Genomic DNA, 19,648 nt, shown 5'->3' on the forward strand with positions numbered 1-19,648 from the left:
ATGTCACCCCAGCCCCAGCAGCTCCTGGTACAGGCACCAGAAATATTTTGATGTGCAGCCTTCAGGAGAACAACTACAAATTTAATGCAAGCTTATGTTTTACTCGAGAATTTACGTAAAGCATGTGTTCAAAGTTAAAAGCCTCCCATTCTCTATTCTATAATTCTTTGCTATAATTCATTGCTTAGTAAGGGGGATGCTATCAATACAGAATTGCTGCAGATACCAAATGCCAGAGATAAAAGTCACCTGAAGTGCTTAGCTCCCAGTGAGCATGGGAGTCATGTGCTGTACATCAAAAATCAAAATAAAAAGGAATTGTTTTTGGAGAGAGCTACCTAAACCATGGGTGCTGCCAAAAGGACTATCTAGGCCTAGAAGCAGACCTTGCTGGTTTTTTTGTCAGTTGACAAACCAGTTGTCTTGTTTATTGTCAAATGGCTCCCCAGAAGTAAGTGGCAATGGTACGTTATCGGAAAATAGAAAATGACCAGAAGTACTTGGCAAGTGTGGTTCTTAAAACGGACCTTCGTGTCCTTCAGATAAATGACAGTACTAGCTGAAATGACCTTCGTGTGACTAAATACAGTGGGGTAGTACTCCAATGTTAAATCACTCAATTTTTCTGGAAACACAGGAAGGCAAATGGATTCACCGAATTTCCTATTTGCCAGAAATTTGACTTTTGAATGTTGCAGATGAAAATATGTGATAAATTTAAAAAAATTCAGCTTTAGGTGAACTGCTACTTTCCAGTTAGAATTTCTGTCAGACTGCCATGGCATATAATCTAAATTCCTTTGGGATTGGAGTGAATTCATGGCAATAAAAAGCAAAGCAAAACAAAAACAAAACAAAACAAAACAAAAAACCCATACTTGATAGCATTTTTGGTTTGTTTGTTTGTTTTTTCCCCATTCTAGGGAAAAACAACAGAAGGCTCAGGTCTACTTTCACCTCTCTTTTTCAGCAGGAAATTTTTGTTTCAGTACAACTTGAAATTTTTGATAACAAAATAGAGGACTGGAGCACCTCTCCTAAGAAGACAGGTTGAGGGAGATGTGATTGTTCTGCCTGGAGGAAAGAAGGCTCCAAGGAGACCTTACTGTGGCCTTCCAGTACTTAGAGGGAGCTTATAAACAGCAGGCAGACTGGCTTCTGACAGTCAGAGAGTGTTAGGACAAGGAGGAAGGGTTTTAAACTAAAAGAGGTGAGATATTAAGTGGAAATTTTTCACCGAGATGGTGGTGAGGCCCTGGCACTGCTGCCCCAAGCCATGGGTGCCCATCCCTGGATGTGCCCAAGGCTGGGCTGGGTGGGCTCCAGGCAGCCTGAGCTGGTGGGGCAGAACTAGATGTTCTTCAAGGTCCCTTCCAAACCCAAGCTATTCTATGATTCTATGAAAACCCCATTAGGTCTTCCACACATGAATGCATGTGAGTGTTGAAATAAATCCATACCATCTGGATTGAAAAGAATGCACTTGGGAACTGCTTGAGTGCCCTGAAGGCTGTCCTGAGAAGTCACAACAAATTCCAGCACATAGTAAACAAAAAACCAGAGCATATATTTCTGTATGGGGAATGTGACAGATTTGTGACAAATCCACCTGAATGCTGTTTACAACTTCGTGAAACTAGATGCTCACTAGTGCTGAACAATTAGCAACAGAAAGCCTGATGATTTTGACTGCATCCTTTCTTCATGCTGTTAAGTTACTCTTTCCAAAACACCGTGAAAACAACTGCAGCTTGAGGGATAGTAAGACTAGCCACACTTCTTCTATGAGTATAAGCTTTGGCACTGTAAAAGATTAATATTAACAAGGGGAAAAATCTGTCATGGACAGTAAACAGTAAAAACAAACAGTAACAACCACTTAGATTTGTTAATCTGAAAAATTCTTTCCTCTGATTCTCTTTCACAAACAAAATATATTTTACATCAGGCTCTATCCATTATGTTCATCCTTGGTGTAGTTACAAGGCAAAAAAAATGTGGATTATTGATGAAATAGATCATAATGGTTCTTTCCAAGCCATTATCATTTATCATTTAAATGTGTATTCGATGAGCTTTAATCTGCAAATTTGTCATGATTGGGAGCCATTACGATTTAATAGATTCATTATGTTTGCTTTATTCTTTCTTTAATATGATGCATAGTGCACATTCTGTAGACAACACATGAAGAAGTGGCACTTATCAGAATAGACTTTTTAAAAAGTTACTACATGTGAACAGCTGCTTATTAAAGCCTTCAGTCTTTAAAAAACAAGAGTGCTGGAGTGCCATGTTATTACACTAATAAAAAAGTCCTGGAAAATCTTCACAACGGAGCACAGTGCTCACTCTTCTGTTCAGTCTCAAACTCCAATTACTTCTAACAGCACCAAGACCAGTCATAGCTGAGATTTCATCCGCACACATTTCCACCAGTCCCCTAGATAGTTACTTTTTTCTACAGGTTGAGACAAAGCAGACAAAATCAATGATTGGTTTCTTACTGATATTAATCCATCTGAACTGTGTACCATATGGTCCTACATCAATCCTTGTGTATTTTTTTTTTTTAATCTACAAGTGTCATTAATAATAATAGTATGCAAAACCAGCTAAAGAAATTAGTGTTGACAATTCTGTATTTTGCAGAACAAATATAATATTGGATGCCTAGCTCAGTTTTTGCACGACTACACGGCTTAAAAAAAAATGAAGGCAGTTGGCTATATGTCTTTTACTGATTTTTAGCTATGGCAGATTAATTCCATATCCAGTCTGTACATAATTCACTTAACACCTTATCTTCTCAAGTTTTTCAGTTTCCTGACTAAAATCCCTTTGAAAAGGAGCTGCATAGTACCTGAGCAAACTCCTCTTGTAGTCACCAGCAACACTGCTGTTCTCCCTGAAAAAAGACATGGTAAATAATGAGAAAAAGCACATCAGCTCAGAATTCAGATCATGCTTTGGCTGTGATCCTCCTTCTTAACATCGAGTGTGGTATGATGGAAGGATCCTCACCCAGGCAAGATGTCAATATGAGATCTGAACAGTATCCATACTGTGGGATGGGACATCTCACAACCTCCCCAGAGCAGGCTGCTCCTGATTTGAGGTGGGGACATAAAGGCAAGGGATGTGCACAGTTGATAGACAGCTCTGCCAGGATTATTTGGAATCTGGCCTTCCAAATGGCCATAAAACCTAACTACATGTGCAGCTGGGTAAGCAGCCTGCAGTCCTGCTGTGGTGGGGCTGCCCTGCAGCGGATGAAAGCTCACCAAGCCTCCATGGGGGCTTGGGAATCAGGAGGCTCTGCATGCCCTGGGAGGTGGGCTCCAACTGCCCCTCAGACCATGCTCCAAAGCTGATGAAAGCAATGACAGCTGAAGGCTTTTCTCATTACTCATGTCAATGTTATAATTCCACACAAAGCTAGCAGATAGCTGTGGTAGGACTGCATCACACCACGGCTGCCCTGCCCATGTGAGGTACATGCGGGCACTTCTCATGCTGCCCTTAAGCACTGTTCATGTACTAATGAATTACTCATGGCTTTTGCAAGGAGGACTGACTTTTTCCTTAAATACAGATATTTCCAAGCATAAAAATATATGCATCTAAAATAAAAAAGAGCTACCCATTGGGCTTGAAATAAAATAATCTCACCAAAAAAGGGAAGTTTTTTTAACTGCACATATCTACTTTATGGCACTGGTCTCTTAACTTAGTGCTTATGTGTTAAGGAAACAGCTCCTTGGTGGATTACTTTTCATAGTTTGCTCAGTAATGTGTTTACAAAGCCATTGTTACAACTAGATGCTTATATTTTTTTGATATACAGCATACACGACAATAGTACATCTTCAGAGATTTCATACTTATTTTAAAAACCTATTTAAATGTCTTTTTACCTTTCCTCCTGGCAAAACACAAGTTTATTGCCAGATACTCCAGGGTTCCATATTACAGTCTGACAGTAATTAAAGGCAGTATTAGTGGTACTATTAGAGGAAATGGTAACAGTGGTAGTTGTATGCTGGGATGGGCTGAACACATCTCTGATTGTAACTCCTCTGATACAGCTAACTTGCTCTAGGAACTAATTTGACACTTGAAATTTCAAATGAGTGGCCTGTATTTATAACTGACATTACTGAAGCACATAACTGAGAAATGTTAAGTGGATTTTATTTTCCTTTGATAGAAAATGGCTTATCTATTCATCTGCTTTCTGCTGTGTATTATGTCAACAGTCTATTCCAGAAATCAGGTTTTTTTAAAGATGAGATTATAATGCATTATTTCAACGCAACCTGCACTTACCTAATGCTTACCTGCTCTCAACAATGGACAGTATCAGTGATAACCATTATCTCTAAACCACCAACGGTGAATGATACAAAATACATTACCCAAAACTTTGTGATTGTGACCACCTATAATCATACAATTCACCAACAGGTAACAAACCAAATACATTAGCAGTATGGTGTAAAGAAAACTAAAGGAAGGATTTTTCTGTGCACATCCTCTGCTTGGAATCAGACTGCAAACACGGTCTTAGGATTTTGCAGTGACTGTGAACATCAAGCTTTGACAAAACAAATTCTTCAAAATATTTAATGCCATCTACCTACAGCTGTTAAATTTCCATCTAGTTATACCCTACAAAACAATCTCATTCTACTGCTATGTAACTATGGCTATCTGACAATACAGAGCATCTAGTCCAGTTCAGTGCAATCTGTTTATCCATTACGAAGTCTCCTTTAGCTAGAAGGTACAACTTATCCATCTTAATGATTAAAAAAAAAAAAAAATCATTTTTCAAAAATAAATAATGTAGCAATCCCCACAGGGACTTTAGGAAAAGAAGATGGTAGGAGTCCCCTTGGTGATGAGGCGGTCATTATGGCCCGCCCTCCCCATGAGAAGGGAAGAAGAGGGAAGAAGAGCCCTCAGAGAATCCTCAGGACCCTCGTGTGTTTTGAGAAAGCCACAGTTAACATGGAAGATCCAATGATCTTCATGGTTACTGGACTCTGCTTCCTTCATGTTTTGCTCTTTATGGGAAGAAAAATTACCTCCTACAGCAGTGAAGGTCTTGCGTCAACATCTCTGTCTCTTGCATCAATTAGATTGAGAAATAATTTTTATCACACTTGATCCAAGATATCACTATCTAAGTGATGCTTATTCCTTTCCATTTACAGGGTAGACAATTGCATGGATCCAGGGCGTCAGTTGCAACACTATGATGTTTATTTTGCTCCCTGATGTCTGGTTAAAGGAAACAAGCAGAAAGTCAACCTGTGATTTTATAGTGGCCACTCTAGCTCCTGCTAGTGGCCTGGTCTGGGTGGTTTAGACCTCTGTGAGCATGTGCCTGGGTCCACTCTTGCCACGCAGGCCACCTCTAATATCACAGTCCAGCTGTGCTGGATACCTCAGGATGTATTTTACTTTGCACTGCAGCAGATTTTTGCCTGAAACAATCAAGATACCATTTTCTGTTCTCTCTTCCTTGTATTATTATTTTTTTAAGTACTTGGAAAGTCAGATCATCTCAATTAAGAGCTGTCACTGACAGCTGTAAGCAGCCTCTCTTCAGTTCAGTGCTGCAGATGCAGTTTTAAGTTTCTCCCTGCTTCTGTCAGGATCTAATTTTCAAGGCCTGTTGCCATGGCAGCAAGTTGGAATTTTAATCCAGTACTGAAGGTCAAGACAGGTCACCAGTTTCAGTTCCTCTTCAATCTCCCCATAAAGTACCACAAAAAGAAGCTGAGATAAAGATTTGACCTAACCAAAAATTCCAGTCTAGCACACAGCCAGACTTGAAACTATATGATTTGTATAGGCTTTCCAATTTGTCTGGAACTATTAAAATTCATGCTAAATCAAAAATGGGCAGCACTGATTTACATTCCTCTCTCTCTGCAGAAAAGAAAAACAGGTCCTCAAAATGCAGTAGAATACATGTGGTACCAAAAAAGCAAATATTCACATGGGATATATGGCAGGTTGTGAAAGCAATCCCCTCATTACTGGAGATATTTACTACTTTTACAGTCTGAGCTGAGCCTGACAGCTACACTGAAGTCTTCCTTGTTGATACAAGGAAGATGAGTGAGTCAACATCTTTCTTTCAAAACCTGGGAAGATCTTTTTTGAAGTATTTTGACTAAACAAGACTTCTCAATAAGAGACAATTTCCTGAAAGCTAAACTACCTGCAGAATTTTATTTATTTATTTATTTTAGCATTTTTACCTTGAAGGATAAAAAAATCCCTCACGGGAATTAGGAAATGACTTTCTATTTGCCAATTTTCTGCACTCCCCTCGACCCTGTGCTTTTTGTAACACGGATTTTAATTAAACAATCAGTTTGCATCTGCTGGGGTAATGCCACAGATACCTCCCTCTTCCTCTAGGGCTACATCCAATATTAAGGAAGCTATGGTTACAGTATTAGCAGATTCTCAACGTGCACTTTTGCAGGATGCACAGGCACAAGTGAGACAAGCAGCTCTTCCTCCTGGATCTCAGAACAGTAACTAGCACAGCAGTGAAGAAAACTTTTCCTTTTTTTGTCATTTGGGAAGACCCATATGTAAGGTAAAAACATTCCGAATCTGTAACTCCAAGTGCCATCCAAGACAGAGGATAATGCAGTGAGCATGGCCCAGCCTCGTGGGGTGTTGTGAGAACTTCATAAAAAATAAGCCCTCTGGCCAGAAAACTGATAGGGTTTGGAGCCTTGCTGAGCTCTCAGCCCACAGGATAATGGTGGCAATATAAGTTCATCTGGATGGAGAGTATAAAGCTGAGAAAAATGTAATGGATTATTGGGGTTGTCAGAGGGATTCAGAGGAAAGATGCAAAGGATTAAGTTGTGATACTAGAAGTGCTTGTTAGCCTTACCTAGGATACTTAGGACACAGACTGGGAGTTTCAAGCCCATTCTGGTTTTATGAATGCCAAGCTTCCTTGAAAAATCCATTCTTCTTTCAAGTTTATCACCCATTTCCAATTACAACTACTTTGCTGCATGGTGCAGACAAATATTGGAGACAATTTTCTCAGCTTACCTCAGGCTACTCATGACTAAATAACTAGTAAGATATGAAAATAAGAATGAAAGTGACTGGAGGAGGGAGCATCAGCAGGAAACAGCATGTGAGCTAAATGACTGGGTTCTGAACATGAAGTTTACTAACAGGTCAGAATTAAGAGGGAGTAGGGTGAGAACCAAATTATGGTGAAAAGAGCACGGAAGAAGTTAGATCATATGGATTTCATCAGTAAGTGTGACACTGCTGGCTGTGGTTCTCTTCTCTATTCTGATTTACACTTTCAGATCTACCAAGTACATTTGCTTTTGAAAATTAATGTTTGAGGTTGCTCTGAAGTTTGGAAGTGATTTCTTCCCACAAAAATGTAAATTGAGAGATCGGTTTCAGACTTAAGCCATGACGGCACAGCATATGCTGCTGCTTGTGGAAAAGCTCTTTAAATACAGGAAAACCTGTGGCAGATTTAGTCTTACTGTTTTCCAAAATGGTAACTGATACATAGCAGGCAGGGAAATACATCCTGAACTCAAACATGTTAACACGTGTCATTTACCTGTCTCTATTAATACTGACACTCCGGTGGTCATGCTTCAGTGATAGTATATATTTAGCTGTGCTGCATCGCACTTGAGAACAAAGTATTTCAGTGTTCAGGATAAAAAATGTTCATTTCATGAGAGTTTATGTAGTATCAGATGAAATTCAAATGCTTTAATGCTTATTTGAGTTGCAGTCATCAAAGCTGGTAAGACTGCAGTTGCTTAGGTTGTTTCAGGCATTCTTAGAAGGACAATAATTATACCCGCAATAGTCAAGAAAAATTATTCAACATTGATCAGCAAAATATGGGAGACTTAATTTAGTTCTGTTCATGCAATCTTTTAAACTGATTTATAAACATGTCAGAAGAAAGAGATCCTGTAAAAGAATGTACTAGGAAATAACTTTATTTTGACAGGAAGGTTAAACTGTATGCAAGCCAGCTGAATAATGAAAACGCATTAGAAGTCTAATTTAGAAATTATTTTGAATAATTAGCTTATTTTCATGGATAGAGGGCTTTTAATTGGCACTGAATTTTAGAATACTTAAGAGCAAAAATGTTTTGCTTCTATAAGCAACTGGCCAAAGGAAATGTCTGCATGTTTTAGTCCCGATTACTCAGGACTGTGCTCAATAGGAGAAGCCTGCGGCAGTGAGGAATAAAAAGATATAATCACAACTGATTATCATTGTTCCAAATCCCAGGTGGTAACTCCTCAGAACTTATCAGAGCGAGAGGATGCAAAGGAAACCTCTAACTAATAAAACAAAACAAAATATGAAAGAGGAATGATATCTTACCAGAGAGACCTTCTATTTTCTTTTTCTATTTGTCCCTTTAATATGGTGCACTGCAGCTCTCTAAAGACTAATGGAGTTTCAATTAAATGCCAGTGTTGTTTCACTTATCATAATTTGTACATGGCAGCGTAAGTCCCTTGTATTCATAACTTTCTCAGTTTACCCAGAGGGAATATCCTTGGAACTTCCCACTTCTAACAAACAGGCAGTACTTAGTCTAGTGATTAAAGCTTGCCACACTTGCTAAGTGAAAATGAATGTACACTATATAATAAAGCAGGCTATCACATCTGGTGGGATCAATTGATGATCTTGTGTTTTAATATCACTGATTAAAACCTGTAATTAGAAATACTGACATTTCATCTTCTTGAGAGTATTACATCTGGATTCGTCTGTGAGTGGAACGCAGATACAAAATCAGATATACATATGTATTCTTCCTAATTCAGATGGAGATGAATATTTCTTCGTGAATTTCTTTGTGATTGAACTGGAAATCATGCATCAACACTGAATGCATCTCAGGTTTTTAAAATTGAATCCTTCCAAGATTAAGAATTCATCAGCGCTTCTTGATGTGAACATTCCAAGTAACAACATTACGTGTTGTAGCATTATTTAATATACAATCCCTGGTGTAAAATCCTCTTGATGTTTGATTACTCTTCATGCTGATTCATTTCAAACTGTGAATTACCTTTAATTCATAGTTTGAACATGCTGCCAAATTTTGGTTTGCATGTTCCCATGTGGCTGCCCCTGACAGAGTGAAGAAGTTCAAAAAAGCCATTAGATACTTAGGAAAACTAGTTAGATGTCAGGAAGCACATCTCCATTTTCAGTTTTCCATGAAGTACTGTGATAATCTATAGGATTAGAAAAGCACTAGTATTTACTGAAATGTTTTAAGAGCCATGAAGTGAAAGCCTGGCGCAGTTGAATCCAGTGGTGTGCAGCTTTTGAGAAGTTCTTGAAATTTGACATAATAGGTTTTAGCTCCTTACTTTGTTTTTTTGAACCCCCTGCGTTTAGCTGCCCTCTACCCCCACACAGGTTGTGTATCATTAAGTAGAGTGGAGCACAAAAACACTATAAAGATAAAATAAGTTGGTTTTGTTTCGACCATAAAAATTGTTGCTCTATGTTTTCAATGGCTTCTGGCAGTTCACCCAGCCCTAGAAAAGGCCTTTCAATACTGTATGAATACAGTAAGTATAGGAAGTCTTTTTATGAAAAGGGAAGAATACCATTATGATTACACTATTCTTTTTAGCTGGGCTTTTATGGAAACTAACCAAGACTACTCTAGAGTATGATTTCCAAACACAGGATGTGCTTGATTAAAGAAATTCTGCGTAGTTTCCAACTGGACGTAGGCCAAATGCTAACAACCAAACAGAACAAAAGAACTGGATGTTTGAGGATGACATACTTGCAGTGGTAATTATATAACAGATCTTAAGTCACGAGCTGAGTATATGCCCTTGAATTCATGGCAGCTGACAGAGAATCCTTCTCAGTGCAACTGGTTGCACCTATTCTGTTCCTACTAGCTATGTTTTGGGACAACCAATCAGAGTGGACTGGCTGAAAACTGACTGCACAGCACCCCATGGAGTATTACAGTGAATTTGAAATACATTAACAACAAGAAAAGAGAGTAAAAATTAAAAATTAAGAAAAAGAAAAAAAAAAAGGAAGCCAAGTGGCATAGTTTTACCTAGCCTAGTTTCAACTCTAAAATGCTACCATGATATGCACCCACCCGTGCACAGACTTGCTCAAAATTTCACTTATGAATTTTGAGTAGAAATTGAGATCTGAAGGTAGATACATGAGTCATTGAAAATATCCCTGATCATTCATGTACAATGTAGGTGAAGAACTTTGACATAATCCCAGCTTCATCCATTTGGTCCAATCTTTTGTAATGCCAGTGCTTCTACAAACAAATTCTGTAATGAGATACAGGCAGCTTGGCTGCTGGAGCAGAATACAGAATCATGGAGGCAAAGCATCTTCATTCTGTATGTATGACTCAATTAGTCATGGTATAACACAGTTTGGTCAAAATGAAATCATAGAATCACAGAATGGATCTCTAAAGATCATCTAGTTCCAAATTCCCTGCCATTGGCAGGGACATCTTCGAGTAGATCAAGGCTGGTCAAAGTCCCATCCAACCTAACTTTGAGCACTTTCAGGTCCCTTGTCACCCTGTTCCACTGCTGGTTGCATCCTCAGATTAATGAATTTCTTCCTTACATCTAATTTATATTCACTCCCCTCTAGTTTAAAACTTTTTGTCCTATCGCTACATACTCTTATATAAAACAGTCTCTCCACTTCTTTATTGTAAGCCCACTTACTTGTATCTGAAGGCTGAAATATGGTCTCCCAGAGCCTTCTCGGAGCCAAACAACCCTCTCAGCCTCCCACTGGCAAAATACATGAAGATTTGGTGGGGGTACAGTTTTGAAATCACTTAGATCATGCGGTGTGGTTGACAGCGTAGCAAAAAATGTTACTGGGGATAAGTTGGATTGAAATCTTACTCATACACTCCAGTAACCCTTACATTATTCAGTATCAGAAATATTAAGTCCTTCCTCATACAACTCTGTTCTGATAAATACTAAATTATTAAAACACAACTAGCACAGGAGCTGTCAGTGTATCAGAGTTTATTTAGATCACACTATCCAGCTCTAACTACTTGATTCCATTATGTCTTTCTGCCCCGCTTTCTGCTGTAATTTCATTGTGCCCAACCCTGTCCCAGTGTACAGTGATTCCTGTCGAACACGGTGGTGGCTGCACACGCAGATCTAAAGAAACAAATCGTCCTCGTAATACCAAGGCTCACAGTGGACTGCCTTCTAACCTCACAAAGCCCTGTGGAAATTCTTGGAAGCTGCCTTAACAATTTTTCTGCAGTAAAAGAGAAAAAGTGATAGTAATGGGTTAGCTGATCTTCATTTGGAAGCTAAAAATAAAAGTAGCTTTATTGCAGCTCTGATCTCTCATGTGTAAAATCTATCACCTACCATAAGAAGGCAGTTCATTGCAGCAGAAATCTGATTGATAGCACTGGAACTTTAGATCAAGCAGCAGAACAGAGAGCAACTGGTTCATAAAATGTACTCAGTGTCTTTGAGTTTTATATCAGGCTTCCTATAGAGAGCTTTGGTCCCATTAAATGCACTATATACCACTGAGCTCTGAAGTACTGTTCTTTTGAAATTCAGCTTATAACTATAAACCATGATTGACAAGTCTAATACTGTTAGTTACAAACTATTGAAATACTGTATTTTATAGTATGCTCACTAAAATATTTTTCACAGTGGAGTCCAAACACGCTTTCTTTAGGAGAAAAACCATTTTAAGATGCGATAATATACATTTTTTAATTTTTAATGTTTTTTATTTTTATTTTTTATCAGAGAATGTGCTCGGTGTTAGGTTTGAATCACTTAGATGTTCTGAAACATGAACATACCTATTCTGCCATGAAGAACAGAGGGTCTAGTTGGATAGATTCTTTAAAAAAGTCAGAAATCAATCATCAAGGAAATCAAAATAAAAAAGGGGAAGCACTAATTTGATACTAAGTTTCATAAACAAATGCTATTCATTCAAAATAATGTACTTATCATTAGCATTCCTCCCCAGTTCCTTTGCAGAGATTTACTCAAAGAGCTAACTTTATTTGAATGAGTATTTCTGTGACTTTAGGAGTAAAGAACTGAACTTGAAGAGATTGCTAAGTGTACCATTGAACTGGATACCAGTGGTCTAGTCCCAAATCTTGTACGCAGCTGCAAACAGATCCCTGAATTCCAGCAAGTTATTTCCTATACACAAAATTGCATTAAAATCAATATACTTTAATTAATTAAAAAACAAACAAGCAAACAAATCAAAAAAGTTATCTCTCCACTGAGTTTTGTTCCCCTATATGAATTTAGTCAAAATTTTGTCCTAAGTAGGTGAAAGGGAAACCACTAGAATAATTTTGAACTCATTCTAAATGAACACATTGTATTTACACAAACTTCAGCTAAGCTGGCACAGTACTGTATTCTGTAGTTTAAAACACTCGAACACAGAAATAAAATAGCAGCCCTAAACTGAAATCAGGCTCACATATTTAAAAAGTGGCAAAACAACAAACTACTTGTCAGAGTAAGTGTTTAATTCCTATTTGCAAATTATTTTGAGATCTTCAGGTAAAAGGAAGGAAACAGTTTGGTCTCAACACAGTGCCATGTTATTACAATCTTAAACCAGGAAAGCACAAAAGAAAAATGGTTTACCACAGTGGAGAACTAGCTCTTCTACAATTTTCCACTGTCATATTTATAGATCATCTGTGATTTTCAGCAGTTTCAATGTGTAAGAAGCCCAAGACCCACTTTTCAACACCAGCTAGTAGTATCACTCTGTATTATGCATTTAACTCTTCCTCACAGTATAAACGTTAAAATTCATGCATCGTCTGTTCATTGGGTTGCATTTTCTATTCTAAGAGGCTTAGAGTCTGATGAAAGAAGCATAAAAGTGATTTAATTCTGGCAAGCTGTACAACTTAAATCAGCATTATTTCTGCTTAATAAACTCATCTTTCATACATAGCTCTGTTAGCTAATGCTTAAAAAGAAGAAACAGTAATAAGCACTGATAACATAAAACTGGTTTACGGCTAATTTTTAAGGACTACTGAGAACACCTGAACACCAGGACAACATTATGAGTGGAGCTAGATTTTAGTTACCTTTGCAGAAATAAGCTCATTGTCTGTGATAAACTTAAAAGAAGATGGAAAGCTGGAAATAATCATACTTACGACTTTTGTGGCACTGACTTAGTTGCAACTTTCCCTCCTGGATCACTCCACTCTGCAAACAAAGGAAACACATTTTCAAATGTCAAAAGATTACCGTAGAATTAAAATGCACCCAAAGCTGTCAGCCCATCTAATTATACTCAGTTTCACAACATGCCACAATGCATAACATGTAATAAAAAATGGAACCGATCTGCTTTAGCACCACAGAAAGTGTTTTTTTAGCCTTTGATTTAATGATGTCAAACAGGAAAAACAACAACAACAACAACAACCTAACCCTGACTCTTAGGACCAGGATGATAAAGACCTACTTTGTACATTGTATCCTGAGGTCAGATGTTGGGAGTCCTATAAAGAAGAACACATGAAATGTCAGCATTAGTTACACAAGATGAAGAAGGTAAGATATATCTTAGCTTGCTAGACTAAGGACACTAGCATTATGCAAATAAGGAAGGAGATGGTACAGAGAACAGACCATGTGGCAACAATTGTGACATTAGTTCCAAAAACTATTAAACATGGAGACAGAGCACTGGTTAGGGACAATTTTGTAGTTCAGACAACAGCTTGTCCCCAGCTGCCGTTATTCTCCATCCCACACCTTTTTTCAGGCATGGACATATACAAATGTGATGCACCTGTGATGTAAAATTTAAGTACAATAAATTTAATGCCACTGCCTTTCTTTTATGATCTCATGGCTTGAAAATACAGAAATCTTTTCTTGATAGACATAGCGGTTTCCTCTGGGCTGTGAAACACAGGGTTTGATAGAGATGCAAAAAGCATTTTCTTGCCTGACGAACATTGTTTCATTTCCTTTTAATACAACTTTACACTGGAAAATAATCTGGCTTGCAACCCTGAGCATGCTAATGCAGGGGTTTTTGTTAGCTAAGCTACCTTCGTGTCACAGTGGTTTCTTGCTTAGTTTTTCTCTAGGCTCTACAGTCCACAGTGATTGCAATCAGCTTTCCTTCCCAACAGAGTCTGATCATTTCAAATTGAGGTGTTATTTACAACATTGCCTTACAGCCAAGCACTACTTTGCTGGAAGTGTTAGTTCTGTAGGATGTAAAAGTCATTAAAGTCCTCACTGCACTTCCTCTTAGGGCATTATTAGTTCCTAATATTGTACTGTGCTGTCAGTCAGTCCCTTGTGAAGTAAATTGTGCCCTAAGAGTAAACATGGCACTTTAAATTTGAATTTCAACAGGATAAATTGTTCTGATAAGTTCCACTTTTGTAATCACGTCTTTTGTGTATGTTTTTCATGAAGATACTTATTCTTTTAGTTAAAATGAGAACTTCTAGTAGTGTCTGTCTCTGGGTTAAGTGCTCACAGAACCTAGCCATGGTATGTCTAATATCAATAATTTGGCTAGCTATAAATGATCTAGTGTGATGTTCAGAGAATAAATTTATGGGTTTTTTTGTTGTTTTTTTTTAATGGTAAAACTAACTAACCCAGAAATATTTATGTGCTCACTTATTTCCTAAACTCCCAGCACAAATAACTGAACTTATATTTTATATTCAAGTGATATGGTCAAGAATTTTATGATCAACATTTAACACGTCCAGAAATTATTAACACTGACGTGGATATTAAAAGTTCAAAGCAAACAGCAGGAACAGAAAAGCAAAATAAAACTTCAGCTTCTCTGAACTTCTGCTTATCCTGCTCTCAATGGAGACAGCAGCTGTCTGCAGTACTCATGTCCGAATGACCCATCAAAAACAGAACACTAAATTAAACCAGAGTATAAATAAAAAACTGCATCTTCCTGCAGGCAAAAAAACCCTCCACTCTCACTTATATATGTATTCACACAGGTAGGAATTCACCTAAACAGGTTCAACTGAATTTAACCAGATTTACAGTGAGGATTCTGTTCTTGTATGATTATGATTTATGGTGTTTATTGCTGCAGCAGTTAACTTCACTGACACTGGCTGGAAGTGCTGGAAGAGTAACAATCACATTCCATCAAAATAAGACATTCTGGGCACTGGCTGTGTTATTTTTAAGGAGCCACAGATACTGCTAATTTCATACAATTTCCAGTTAAGTATGGTGACTACATTCAGACAGGGGAGTAAGAGGAAAATCACATTCCAGCTTCTAAGGGAAGACATGACTGCATGAACCATAGTGTCCAGCAGTACCAGTACGTCTTTAAAAGCTATTTTCCAAAGTCCTTCCTTTAGGGTATATGTAGATCCATCAGTCTGGTGTACATTCTCTGCTAGGGGAAATTCTCCTCATCTCCAAACATCACCAGCTCACAGGTGTTCAGGTCCCAGCAAACGTTGACCCTGGCTGCAATTGCTCTGGGTGCAAGCTCGATCTCTTACTGCTCTACCAGAATCACAGCTAGAAGGCAACAACAAAATTTGGGCTGAAGACATGTTCAAATCATACAGTTTAACAGTTCACTGCATGTGAGGTGAACTGCAAGGTAGTCTCCAGGCCCATGCTTTGGATGTGGCAAATGTCAAGTGCATGCTTTTAACAAGACCAATACTAGGCAGTGTGTTTTGCAACCACGTGTCCTTAGAGCATGCATGTTGAGCATGTTGACAGATGGCACAGCACTAGTGCACCAGCAGAAATTAAATTTCACCATAATTTGACCATGCAGCCTAAAGTTCATCATGCAGTCAATCACAAGGACACCAAATACCGTATCAGCCACTGTGTTACACAATGCAAAACAAACAAAAGGCATTATATTGGATGTAGAAAGGCTATTGTGATGAGACATAAAACTCACTTTGCTCACTTCTACAGTTTTAACTATACAGTCCTACTCATAACAACAATCTGACTGGGAATATCCAACTAAAAATAGCCTTAGAAATTCAAAAATTACAAAAATAACAAATTACAAAAATAACCTCTCCAATGAAGAACACTCAGCAGAACAGAATGCTAATTGGGTCATTGGTTATAGCTTATTTGTACCTTGCTTGGGATAGAAAACTTGGTCTGTTCAGCCTTTCCAGGAGTGTGAATAGCAGTAAGAGGAGGAGGCCAGGAATGGGTCATCTCCTAGAGAAGAAAAAAACATGCTTTTGAAAACAAATTCACATAAGTGAAGAAGAAAGGGGAAAAATGATCAATTATTCTCCCAAGAGCCTGAGGGGTGCAATTGCTTAGGAAGCATCGCCACCCCCCTTATGTGGTAGATGAACACCGTAGCTGCCCACCAGGCATTACTTCCTGGAGAAGAGGGTGAGGATGAATTTCACTCATGAAAATTTTGACCATGTGTGTATTCCTCAGGTGGCATCTGGTTCCGCATTCCTGGTCAGCCTGTTAAGCTCATCACAAGCATAGAAGAGGTTTTTACCTGCAATGCCCAAGCAGGAAGGGGGTCTCTCCTGGACTGCATTAGGTGCAACCCCATAGAGGATTGCAGGGTGGCAAAATGCAGGGCCGTGCGTTAGGTAGTGGCAAAATTAACCACAGGCAGCTCTAGAAAAATCTCGAGTGGGCTTGCAGGATGGATGCCTGGCATAGAAGAGAATGGGTACAATGCTTTAAGCACTAAAGCATCTTCTCACAGCTCTGGCAACAGTTACTTATAGTGATATGCAGTGTCACTTTATCAGAGCACTATCAATTTCATTTTAAAATGAGGGACTGAGAGGTAAGGTGACTTGTATGGAGTTACACAGGAAGCCTGTCCTTTACTAGGAAGCTCAAATCTCTGATGAAGACCTGCAAAAGAGACCATCTAAGCAACAAACTCATTTTTGTTATCAATGTCTTGATTTATCATTTGTATACGTGTGTTCGACCATCTTCAAAGAAAGCACCTAAGTGCCTGTGGCTATGAGAGACAAAGAGAAGTGCAAGTGATCACCAGGCTTTCTCACACCAAGGCCCAGAACCATCACCCCACTCAGCTCAGTGGGACTGAAAGGAGGCTTACGTTCAGTAGAGGGGAAAAACTGGTTTAACAGAGAAACTGCAAAAAGTTTGGTTTAGGTCAAGCTTATAGATACCCTTCTTATGGGTATACTTTATGATAGATGCTACTGCATCCTCTCCTATCTTTGTTTTTAATTTGATGAATATTCAGACAGGCAGTAATACTTGTCTCTAGCGATGTTCTGTTCATCTTGATTATTTTTGTTGCCTACAATCTCAGAACTGATTCTTTCTTGAGTAAAAGTGATTTTGATTTAGGAACTTATGCATGCAATGGCCATGATCCTGACTGCAGTAAACTGAACTTCCCAGCTGCTACTGCATATTAGTCAAGCCCAGGACATAAACAATAAAACTTCAGAGCGCATAAGTTTCTGCAGGTACAATGACCACCAGTGCAAATGCTCCACAGGTGAAAATAACACATTGTACAAATGATTTAATAAATAATACAAATAATTCTGTTAAAAATAGCTGTTGTCAAAATGGTAGCATAGTAGTTGCATGTGGGCTGCAGGAGTGGCCTGCTCTACAGCTGGGTGTTGTTATGTATTTTGCTGAAGACACAGCCGGCAAGTTTTGTGTCTCAGGTTGTTCCTCAAAAATCCCATGTGATAGGGAAGGAAAAAGAAAGGAAAAACTACGTGCCACGGACCCCAGTAAAGCAACTTGGTATGTAACCTCCTCCCACACCTCTCAAGGCACTGCTTTTTCTTACTGAAGACCATCAAATTTCCATTCTTAGTGTTGCTGCTTCTGCAGCAAAGCTTTACTTGTTGCTTTGGCAGATGCCTCAGTAACAGGGGAGGGTGCCGATGCCTAGGGCCTGTTCTCATTGCCCATAGCCCAAATTGTGGCAAGGAGGAGGAATGGGACAGCTCATGAATGGTCCATCCCTTCTGGTAAGTGAATCTGCAGCAGCTAAGCGTGAAAATAGGAAGCAAGTTGTTTTACTGCACTGATTGCCTAACTTCTACACAGAAGTAGGTGGTGAAAAATTTAAGCATTCAGCATTAAGCTGTTCAATGAGACGTTACAACCCAAATTCTGTAAGCCTCTGCCAAAGTCTATGCCACAGAGGCTGCTCTGTGGCAAATCTCTTCATAACAAAATGATGAAGCAGATACTGTATCACATAATTAAAAGAGGGACAGGCAGGCAGCCTGATTGAAGGCAGAAATGAAGCGTATTCTAGAGCTCCAATTATTGGCTTGATTTCAGTCTCTTCCTGCCCAAGAATAAAAGAAAGGACAGAGAGCCCGGGATTCATGTGAAGGTGACACCAGCAAAAATTTTGGAACACTTATTGTTGAAATGCATCTAGCGTCCACTGAGAACCAACTCAGTGGTCTGAACTGTAAGCAAATCTGCTCATCTCCCTGTTAGGGGACAACCAAATGTAAAACCATGGGAAAAACTAAAAATGATTCTACTATTATTTGAGGAAATTCAATTACAAAATAGGAGATCCTGACTCCACTGAAATCGCAGGCAAATGACAGATTTGGTGACGTTACAACTGTCTAATCCATGTGTTCTGTAAGTGACCTTGGGAGCACCAAAGTGTAGCAAAGGTACAAGTGAGCTATGAAAGAATCGTATCATTTCAGTTATTCAGTAGAAAATTTCGGATAGGATCATACACAGAAAGCAACACAAGGATTTAAAGCTCAGCAAATAAAGAAACATTACACACATGGAAGCAACAAGATAGCATACAGATATTTACAGAAAAATGCCTACAGATACATGCTATAGTACTGGTAACTGCACAGTGCTCTGGCTGCAGTGCTGTGCCCCCACCCCATACAATGCACATTAGGCTCACACAGAGCACCACCGAGCTTCAGAATGACATACAGAAACTGCACTGGCTTCAGGGAAGGGTCAAAACCACCCCACACTGCAGAGATGTGACTGCCTGCTTAACTCTCCTACTTTGTTCCTTAAGCACGTGCACATTACTGTGGAGAATCGAGGCCCAAGAGCAAAGTATGTCATTTGTTTAGCCATATACAGGGCTTCAGAATTCTTTGCAGTGCCCTGATTGCTTTTGGAGGGCCCTCATCTTTAAGGACTTGCAAAGCTCTACTTTGTTTGATCTGTGAATTCTGACATAGCTATCTTTTAATATACTGTAACAATAAGGAACCACTTAACTGAAGTGCATGTGTTGTAGATCACAGAATCATAGAAGGGTTTGGGTTAGAAGGGACCTTTAAGGTCATCTAGTTCCAACCCCCTGATTTACACAGGGACACCTCCCACTAGACCAGGTTGCTCATAGCCCCATCCAGCCTGTCCTTGAGTACGTCTAGGTTGGGGGCACCCACAGCCTCTCTGGGCAACCTTAGAGGGGTTAAGATGTGCATATAAGCATCTTTATTTGTAAACACTTCGCAAAGGAGAAAGAGAATCATAATCTT

At 38.9% G+C, this 19,648-nt stretch overlaps 1 protein-coding gene across 1 annotated transcript in view; it reads right to left on the reverse strand.

The window, feature by feature from the left end:
- The window catches only part of AFF2 (AF4/FMR2 family member 2), a 343,762-nt gene that overhangs the window by 125,576 nt on the left and 198,538 nt on the right, over window positions 1-19,648 (reverse strand). The window contains exons 5-7 of the mRNA XM_042876295.1: window positions 16,251-16,337; window positions 13,591-13,627; window positions 13,277-13,328 (exon numbers count right to left, since the gene is read on the reverse strand). Of these exons, the coding sequence (XP_042732229.1) occupies window positions 13,277-13,328; window positions 13,591-13,627; window positions 16,251-16,337 (176 nt within the window). The remainder of the gene's footprint in view (window positions 1-13,276; window positions 13,329-13,590; window positions 13,628-16,250; window positions 16,338-19,648) is intronic.

This window comes from Lagopus leucura, unplaced genomic scaffold, assembly GCF_019238085.1.
Source record: "Lagopus leucura isolate 7727_CA_CO unplaced genomic scaffold, USGS_WTPT01 Super-Scaffold_100016, whole genome shotgun sequence".
Classification (NCBI taxonomy): Eukaryota; Metazoa; Chordata; class Aves; order Galliformes; family Phasianidae; genus Lagopus; species Lagopus leucura.